The 10,460-nt window shown below is 41.7% G+C and overlaps 1 protein-coding gene across 1 annotated transcript in view; it reads right to left on the bottom strand.

Annotated features, from left to right (window-relative positions):
* Positions 1–4,409: 4,409 nt before the first annotated feature.
* The window catches only part of galnt1 (UDP-N-acetyl-alpha-D-galactosamine:polypeptide N-acetylgalactosaminyltransferase 1), a 37,783-nt gene continuing 31,732 nt past the window's right edge, over positions 4,410–10,460 (bottom strand). Inside the window, exons 9-14 of the mRNA XM_085802170.1 lie at positions 8,568–8,685; positions 7,887–8,067; positions 6,277–6,416; positions 5,979–6,077; positions 5,680–5,814; positions 4,410–4,835 (exon numbers count right to left, since the gene is read on the bottom strand). Coding sequence (XP_085658296.1) covers positions 4,689–4,835; positions 5,680–5,814; positions 5,979–6,077; positions 6,277–6,416; positions 7,887–8,067; positions 8,568–8,685 — 820 coding nt within the window. The 3' untranslated portion in view covers positions 4,410–4,688. The remainder of the gene's footprint in view (positions 4,836–5,679; positions 5,815–5,978; positions 6,078–6,276; positions 6,417–7,886; positions 8,068–8,567; positions 8,686–10,460) is intronic.

Below are 10,460 nucleotides of genomic sequence, written 5' to 3'. Positions count from 1 at the left end.
AGAAAAAAAAAAAAAGTAAATGACAAGAAATGATCATGCCATGTTGACCTCATTTTCAGCTCCTGCCCCCTATAAATAAATGAAACATTAGAGACCTTGTGTCACAATTATAAGCTCCATTACTCAAAAAAACAGATCTACATGATTCTGCTGCCAGTGATCTTCAGTGTCAGTATCAATCTAATGCTTAAATAAATGTACTAATCGTTTTTAAAATGTAAACAACAAAAGCAAAAACATTAGACCTTTCAAACCATTTCTCATAATTATCAGATGTTTTTTCTTGCATTAATAAGACAATGGGTCATAATTATCTTAACCGACATGACAACATCTGAGCAAATTAGATTTGTCAAACACATAAAAGTAATAAATATCTATATCATTCGTTTTTAATTCATATATGATATGCTGTTTTTGTTGGCTAATTTATTTTACAAATGACTGCCTGTGTAATCAGTATTCACAATATAACAATTTATCATTGGCTAAAACTCACATATACTTTAAATGGCTGCTGTATTAATTTCTAAAGACATTTTATGACTTCACTCTTTGTGAGAAAACATAGGACTGATGAGAAGCAACATAAAACCACTTCCACCAAACCACACAAGTCTAAATGAATGATAGTTTGTTCAGAATCTGACTAATAAGATATAAAGGATCAATAAAACACTACGACAAACAAATGACATGGACACACATTTGTAAGTTTCCCCATGGGGCCACTGTCTGATTCAGCTTTGATCTTTTTCTTCAGATCAAAGACTCCGACGTCGTCCCTCAGAAGTCTGCAGCACATAAACCACAGCGACGTGATCCTGAGCTCACGCAGCTCTAAATCTTCTTAACGGCAGAATCATTCATTTCACTCACACTGAGGAACAGAGTGAGGCGTCGGCCTGAAGAGGACTCCTCCTGGATCTACACAGCAGATTCATCTTCTCCAGAGGACCAGAGGAAAGCAGAGGACCGGGATCAGGTTCACAGAGTTTTACACTTTGACGTCCAGGTTCTTTGCCTTCCTGACTGTATGACGGAGCCAGAGAGCCTGACATTATGCTCCCAGTCTCCCTTCAGCTGGAATCATTGCTAATGCGTAGTGAGAAGCTGAAAACATCCAAATTTACCATCGAAGCGAAGCTCTAAGAAAACAAACGCAGACACATCAATATGTAGCATTTAAGATCTGTATGCAAAACACTGTTGTCCAATATGTCTTCCTGATGGCTCTCACTGGGCCTAATCCTGACGAATGAATAATTCAACAGATCAAGTCGAGGAGTTTGAATAATCCACTCTCCACAAAAACATGTACTCTAGACTGCGGCCTGACTGCATTACCTCCACAGTGCTGCTGATTAAAAACACAGGGCAGTCCCAGCTCCCCACAAGACTTCACTCGTTTCTGCCCAGATGCAACTTTCCACTGTTGGGAGATCAAAGAGATTCAGCTTTTGCACAGCCATAGTTACCTCATGTAACAGTGGAACGACTGTGTGGTTAACGCCTTTAAAAAGTGAACTCATCAAGCTGCAGCATCAACTATAACATCATCACTCTTAAAACAAGAAAAAAAACAAACAATCTCAGTTCAAGGGCTCAAAGGACTTGTTTGTTCTGGAGCAGATAACAGATAAAGGGTGGCTCATTTGTGAAGGTACGGTGGCCGTGAAGGATCAACACACTGCAACTTAAGAAAAGACATGGAAATGCACAAAAACTCACAACACAACACAAGTGTTTCCGAGACAACACAAAAAAGGGATTGGACCTGGCTAAAGCTAATGGTACATCTTTGTGATTTATATACGAATCATGTGTTATTATAAACCAACAACCAGCCATCTTCATAACTTCTCAAGTCAAGAGGTGCAGTACATCACTTTTTTGAAACACCTCTGTTTTTATAGTGCTTAATGTAGTTGTTTTTTGAATTTGTAGCCTGTTTGTGTCCTTGCATTAGTTAGGACTTAATAATTGAGTTTGATGTTAAATTTTCAACCTTGGAAACTGCAGTTTGCAAACAGAAAAAAAGAAATCATCTTTGCTGAAGGGCCATTTACTCACTTGTTCTGAAACTGTTTTTGTATAGTGCTCTCTCTCTCTCTCTCTCTAAAAAACAAACACCTTACACTAGTTTTCATACTAAGCCAGTGATGGACCAAGAGACGTAGGCAAGAAAGACAACAAACAGGCAGAGAAAATTTGGACTTGTAAGCTTGTTAATGTGGATGTAAACAAGGGATGATTTAAAACATTTTATGACAAAAAATAAAAACATAAAAAGTGTGAAATGGTTTAAAATGCATTAATTCAAGTTCCACATAGATAAACCTGGTTCCTTTTGATAAAAAACAAAATATAAACAACTACTACTACTTTCACTTTTGTGAAACAATGACCTTCTCTTCTACGTGGGAGAGAAAGTGTTTTGTGATCGTGTGTGTGCAGACAGAGGCAGAAATCAACACTGTCCTTGTCGTTGTTCTGTAAACTTTTTCACCTTTATTTTCTACATTTGGATCAGCTCAGTGTGGAAGCCTGGACATGACAGTCAACTGCAAACCCCTGTCCCCCTCCCCGCCCCCAGAAATCAGAACAATCGATACACCCCCCTCTGTCTCACAATCAAAAAACGTTCACATCTTCAACACAGTCACTCAATCAGACATGAAAAAAAAAAAAAAAAAAAGTTGACGGCCTCCTCTCACTACTGTGTCCACAACAAAGATGAACCAATGGCGTGTCCTACTGTATGTGTAAACCCCTCCTCCACTGGAGGAAGCTGAAATGGTTAAAACCTTTATGAAATCACCGCTCCTGCTCTGACTCGCAGCCACAGGAGTGATACAAAGAAAAAGTATAAAGAAAGCATGATGGTGGAAAGGAGACACTGATGTAACTGTAACTGTTCAGTCTGTTTTCAACGCGCTGCGATAACAACGGTGGAATATCGCAGGCGAGCTTGTAAAGTGAGATATGTGGTTATGGATTAAGATATGTCATCTGCTGCTGCTGTGCTCTTTGTAATCCACAGTTCAACACTACAACAAACCCCCCGCCCCCCTTTCTGCTCTCTGCCATTATTATTCTGTCCCTGATTAATTCTCCAAAACACACCTCAGCGGCGTCTCTTTGATATTCTAACAACCACTTTTCCCGGCGTCGTTTCCTACTGTAGATATGTCCTCCGGAGAGTGCGGAGGCTCAGGCTCTGTTCAGCAAATAAAAAGCAGCTTTTTTTTTTGTTGTTGTAACAATGGAAGCAGGAGTACGCTGATCTGCTGTCGGTCTATGCTACGGGCTCTTGGTCGTCCGACAGCGAGGATTCTCGGAGCTGTTTGTTCTAGTAAACAGGGAACTGATGAGACTGGGATTAGTACTGAGGACACGTGCTCGCACCCACATCAACGCATCCATCCACACACTCCACTGGAGGAAAGAAGCCCTTGGAGTGTATTTTCTTTAAGAGGTCATTGAGAAGTAGATATGCCGAAATGGATTTAAGTATCAGGCTAATGCAGCCTGTTTTCCTATATGTATACAGGATGTGTGCGTGTGTGTGTCTATGCAGTGCCTTATGGGAGAGTTTCCTATGGTTTAACACTACAATAGGCAGTGAACATCAGTTACATATTCCGAGTCCTGTGTGTGTGTGTGTGTGTGTGTTAGCTCTATGTTAAACATCTTTAAAGACAACAGAGACAGACAGAGAGACTAGGGTTACTGCTCTGTGGCACTCTCACAGGACTGTAGAAACAGACAAAGCCATGTAAAAACTGGACATAGAAATCTCAAGATATCACAAACATCATTTTTCTCTATCGCTAGATCTCTGCTGACGGCAGACGTAGGGTTCGGTCCTCTGGGTTTTTTTTCCCGTTTTGTTTTTTTCATGTGCAGTCCCTTGGAAAATCCCTCGGTGAGGAGGCTTCAGTCTGTAGGATGAAATGCCGAGGAGCAACACCAGAGGGAGACGTATACTGCTGCGAGACTGTAGGAGGGGCTCTGACACATGCATACGTAACATGACAGTCTCACACATTCGCACACGCTCACATACTCATGCACCCTTCTTCATAGAGTTCACCAGAGTTCATTTTCAAAATCCATTACAAAAATTAAATTAAAAAAAAGAAAGAAATCAACAAGGAATTCAGCCCCCTTCTCAAAGCATACATTCATCTCAGGACACACGCACACACACAGACACACACACACGTTAAGTGCACACACTCTCTCAGAAGAGGCAGTCAGTAAACCTTAATTGATGAGTTGAGGGGTGGACCGCGTAGTCCAGGGAAGCTGTGAGTGCAGAACCTCGACTCCACCAGCCAGTCTCATATTCACGCCACGGAGCGAGTCTCTCGGCGCGGTTAAAATCTCTTTTTAAAAAAACAAACAAACAAAAAAACAAAACATAAAACAACAGCCATCGTCCCCCAGAGGGAGTCTTTCCTCTCTTCCCGCTCTGAGGAGGCTCGAACACGCTCCTCTCTCTGATCTCTGGCAGAGGTAGTACCGTCCAGACCGTCCTACTCTCCTCCCAGAGTCCCTTCATGGGAAGTCTTTTCCTTTCCCGGCGCCCAATCTTAATAAACACGTCCATTCCCCCTCGTCGCTTGCTCTGGGCCGCTGCTGTGTGTGTGAGTGTGTGTGTTTGTGCGTGTGCGGGAGTGTGGTCAGAAGACCTCTGGTAGTGTGACGTTGCGGAGCAGCCACTGTTGCGAGCGTGTGTGTGAGCAGTCCCTGACGCTGGGCACCTGGCTGTCCTCCTCGCTGGCCTTGTCCAGACACTGGTTGCTGTTGACGTGGATCAGAGTCAGCTTCTGCAGTGTGTGAGTGAGAGAGACACGAATCAGGATTTTCACTTTCTTTCACAAATAATACATCAGCACAAGTTTCTCAGTTTAATTTTCTATCTGAAAATGACTTTTCAGTTTTGGCTCTTGGTGCGCGACGTGCTGCGTCTGGGCTGTGTAATGTGTCAACTAGGATATACAACCCTAAAACTGAACACAATAAATATCCCCGTGACTCAAATGACAGCTGGTATGAAATATGTGCCGTCATTCTGTCTGTGCACTGGGAATACACAGGGCTCATTATATTCCCTTGAAAAAAATATATATCTGGGAATGAATCTGTTTTTTTGTTAACGTATTTATGAAGGAACATTTGAAAACTGTAGAGTAAAACCAAAATATACAAAAATCTAAGTGAAAATATGATTTAAAAATGACGTTTGAGGTGCAAAGACTTTCTTTAATTATATGGAAGGAAAAGTCTGGTGTATAATCAGCACCTCCTTTATGTTTTTCCACAGCTCTTCTCTTCACTTTCTATTACAGAACATAAAACGCTTTCTGAGGAGGAACTCGTCTACTGTCAACGCTTGCTCCTTTTGTTTGTTTGTTCTTCCATTTTATTGTTACGCCTATTTTATTTTTTAATTTCTTTTTGCCTCCTTTATTGTTTTCATTTCACCAGTCTTGTTTTTCATTCATAGCTTTTGAGGCTTTCAAGTGGTAAATTACAAATAGATTTTCTGTACCTGTCAAGACAGCCCAGCCTGTGTTTCTCATTATCTGTACATTTCCTGTAATAGTGAAACTGTACTGTTTATTATTTCCTTCCAAAACACACCCCGGCATTTTCATTTCTCCCACTCACCAGAGGGTCGTAGTCCCAGAGCTGGTTGCCTTTGAGGTGGTGGCACTTGAGCATCATGACAGGTCCGTTAAGCTTCGACACGTCTAGACACAGGTCGTCTGTCCTAATCTCCTTATTGGCCGTGTAAGAGAAAACCTGCAACGCCACATGAAGAGATTTTAAAGCAAACCTTTTGCATCCTCCTCCTCATTATTCAAACGAGCGCTTCTCTCCTCCGTGAGGGTTTGTGTTAGTGTTTACTGTTCAAATCTTATTTTGTGTCAGTATTTCTTTCTTTATGTTGTTCTTTTCTCTGTTACCTGGTTGCCTCCCATGCCGTGGCAGTTAAAAATGCCGACCTTCTCATTCTCCTTACGGGCCATGTTGTCCAGGCACTGGTTGGTCTCCACATTGCGTATCTGAGCCAAACACACACAGAAGCCACAGTAAGCAACATCCAACATAAAGCTACACCTTTTCATTTGGATGCTTTACATCCTCTTTGAAACAAAGAGGATGTAAAGATTCGCAGATGCATCTGTGTCTGTCTTATGAGTGATGGTGTCTCAAATGTTATGACTCATATACTGTTGTGTGTGTGTGTGTGTGTGTGTGTACCTCTCCAAGAGAGTAATAGTGCCTGGGGATCTGGGAATCGGGGTAGACGTTCTCCAAGTACCAACTGAAGGGTTTACATTGAAGCTTTTGTCTCAGAGCGGTGCGAGACGTGATGTCACCGTAGTCCACTTTGGTCACACCTGGACACAAAAACACACACACGCACACAGACATCAACATAAAAGTCAGTAACTATGGCTCCAAACTACATTCACACAGCCCTGGGTTTGTCATTGGAAGGCTTTTCAATGCAGTTTTCCATTGAAGCATTATTGAAATGGTGTCATTGGTAAAACAGAACATGACCACACCCACACACCCACACAGTATCACTGAATGGCAGAGCTCACTTGTTAGATGGTCAAGTGCTTGGAAAAAGCTGAATGCTGAAGGGCTACTCCGAATAAAAATCGATTTGTTGAGTATCAAATCATTTTAAGATCAGGTGGAGCTGGTTTCTTTGCAGACGGCAGTGGGGGGGGGGTGGATTATAGAAGATTCCAGTAAAGACAATGAAGTCTAAATGTTTCACACGAGCCTCACACACCACTGAGGCCGAGTCTGGCTGAGAAAGAGCAGGAAACAGGCACTTCCAGACCTCTGACTTGTTGTCTCTAAATTTTATCCCCACATTGTATATTCGTCTGCTGATGTCCTCATTGATGACCTGTTTGGAAAGGCAACTGAGCCAATCAGAGCTTAGTGGGCTGGATTAAGAATGGTGATGTAATCTATCGTTGCCAGATGTAGGGAAAGAGATAAAAAGGGCCACAAGCCATACAGGTGGTTAGAGGTCCACTCACATGAATTATAATAGCCAAACAATAAAAAACATTTACATGAAGGATAGGAACATAAAAAATGTAACATGGATGACTTTCACTTCAAATAAGACAAAGCTAAATCACATAAAAACATGACAGAGCTTATTATAAAAGTTTCTAGGTAAAATCATTTTTTTAAAAAACATCGGCTTTGTATTATAATGTGTTTATCTTGGAAAACTGTAGATTCTTCTGTCTACTGACAATGACTTTACCGATAAATCAGATACTATGAACAGGTCCTGGCAAAATGATCTCCCTGCCAAACTGAAAATATCTGACAAGACCACTTTACCACTCCGGCGCTTCCACACCAAATAATGATGTAAAGACAAATTGACAGTTCAGTGAAACTATCACACTACGTGTTTTAACTGTAGAAGTCGCCGTGAGCAGGTGGTTGCAGCAGCTGTTACTTGGGGACGTGGCAACATCGACGTGTTTACATCTGCAGGTCTAAACTGAGTTAGTGAAGGAATTACTAACGTCTGAAAATATTAGTGTTGTTGAGGGAGTTTTTGCTTTACTTCTGGTTGTCTCTCTCTGCCAGCTTGTGTGTGTGTGAGTGAGTTAACTGGGGCTTCGTAGCGTGAAATTACTCGCCGCCCCCCTAGTCCTGCACTGCTGGGTTGCAACTGCAATATCGCACTGTCACTGGGTTAATGGATAGATCACACCTGCCACAGAGATTAACCTCCACACATGAGCACATATGTGTATACACACACACACACACACACACACACGCTTTCCCACGCAAACACAAACAGACATGGCCCAACTCACCAGGAGAGATGATGTAGAAGAAGTTTTTAAATTCATCCATCCACACTTCTGCCAGGCGTCGGTTGTTTTTGTTGATGATCTGTCCCGTTCCTCCGGGGAACGTGTAGGGCGTTGCCTTTCTGAACACGTGACCCACATGAGAGCATGTGACAATTTCTAGAGTCCCACCGCACTGCCAGATCTGTGGAGACCAACACACACATGCACACTTGTACTCTGCTGGAAGATAATGACATATTTATATAAATAATAATGACACTTGGTTTATTTTAACACCTAACAGTCACAAAGTGCTTTACAAGACAAATAAGAGAAATCAATGTAAGCGTTATAATAAAGTGTGTGGAATGAGAAACCTCTTGAATCAACATTATACACAGTGACCAAATTAAAATATGTAAAAACAATAATGAGGAACCAGATCGGACATTACCAAAGGATGAAATTACTAGTTTTGAAAGAAGATTAAAAGAAGTTAAGAGTCACAGTGTTTCACAGATTGATGCTGTCTGAGCTGTGACAGTGTGAATAAGTTTGACTCAATGTTGACAAAATCTTAGTCAAGTCGCCAATTTAGTCAGAGCAGTTCCTCAAATGTGTCTGTATGAGTGACTTTGAACCTGAGGTGCCACTCCTGAATGGAAGAAGTTATGTCAATTGCCTGTGGGTGTGTTCACTCACCCTGAAAGAGATTTCCAGGTTCTCCCCTCCCCAGATGTCCATGCCTGCGTCATATGTGCCGATCTCCTGGAAATAATCTCTGTCTATGGAGAACAAGCCGCCAGCCATGGTGGGAGTCCTGGAGAGAGGCAGGAGAACAGGGTACATCAAGAGTGAGGTAAGTCAGTGCCACTTAATCCACTTAAGGCCTGCTTTCTAAAGGTCACCCAGTATCTAGAGATCCCATCAGAGTTTTATATTTCATTGCTCTCACCCCCCCTGTTCTTTGCCATTTTCCTGTTTGTCCATTTTCTGTTTTTCAGCTCACTTCTCTCTGTTGTTGTGATGGCCATGTCAGAGTTAAATGGCCTTAAGGCTTGCCGTCTATTTCTCTCCCTCACAGAATGGCTTCCTCCTTTGTCAGGATTATTTTTCTTGCCGTCTTGTTATTGCTTTCATTAAACATACAAGTTTGCTTGTCAACACACAAAACCTGAGCGCACACAGCTGGTCTGTTTTTGCAGGGAAATAACAGGCAATGCAGAAGTAAAAGGGAAACAAATACCCTCTTGTTAAACAATGCACATAACAGTAGAGCTAAAAGCAGCAAATTATGAAGATATTAATTATACATGTGAGTGTTTTTGTTTTTACTGTAACATATCAAAGCTCTCTTACGCAGCACAGACTCAAATACATCACAGCAAAGCAAACAAAAAACCCCTACTAATTTACAGTGAATCTTTGACATGTGCGTCGAAGCCAAAAACAATGTCTAATTAAAGCCATTTATATAAACGGTGAGTGTTTACCACTCGAAAATAATATCTATTATCTAAAAGCACGGCATGACATTGAAATAAACACGACCACTGCTACCATAAATAAAGATGTGGGGAAAAAAAAGGTGAATAAAGGTTTAGTAATTCGCACTCAGAATATGAGGAGCGGATTTCTATCATAGACTACTGTGGGTTTTTTTCCAGCTCATCCTGTGGTAAATTCTCTCTGCTTTTTGTTCTGGAGGATTTGCAGCATCTAATTGACACAAGGTCATTTAATATGTTCAGAGGATTTTTCGTGAGTCTTGCTTTGACCTTGGATACATGCTGTGTTTTTTTTCTGTCCAATAGCTGTAAAGAGAATCTTTCCCAGTGACCTCAGACTTTTGCACAGGACAGTAAATTATAAGGTAGAGGAGCCTGTAACGACCAGTTGTGCTGCTGAGGTTTGCTCCTGAACAGTCGCTCGCTGAGGCCTCTCGGGGTGTGACGACAACAGGCCTGCAGTTTGCCATGCCCTGGCAACTAAGAGCAATCCCCTTGATAACTATAATGACAGCCATTTAACACCGAATGGAAGTCTGACAAGTTGAAATCACACAGTGCTTTCCCACCGCCACAGTCTCTACTATGTGAGCCTTATTGAAGCTCGAAGCCAATCAACACACTTCCTCCTGAAATCTCTCATTGTTTATGTGCGATAGCCAAGTCTGCCCAATAACGTGTGACCGCTTTGCAACAGGACAGCATTTATGCAAATGGTGTCATTAGAGCAAAGTACTTCTTAATTTCCTGCCCTACCATTACAACCCACTTTTTGTTTTTTAGGCCACTTACAGGACACCCTTAGGGAAACTTTGTCACTCAAAGCTGGGAAAAACAACCGAAAACAGGGGCAAAGAGTGTTACATAAGATATATTATGTGTGTGACCTTGGATAATGGCGTCAAGCAAGCTTCGAAACAAGAGCAGGAAGAAGAGATGATAGACAGGCAGAAATGATCTTGATTTTACTTCCAAGGCCTGGGTCATGAGAAACGGTACAGGGAACATAATTACACGGAACCTTACATAAACATCTTGACTTTAGCTACGGAGGAAGGTTTATTGTGGCCTCCAGAACATTTTATGC

The sequence above is a fragment of the Trachurus japonicus genome, chromosome 16, assembly GCF_045865225.1.
Source record: "Trachurus japonicus isolate A0001 chromosome 16, Traja_1.0".
NCBI classification, from domain to species: domain Eukaryota; kingdom Metazoa; phylum Chordata; class Actinopteri; order Carangiformes; family Carangidae; genus Trachurus; species Trachurus japonicus.
This window is presented reverse-complemented; position numbering and strand designations above follow the sequence as displayed.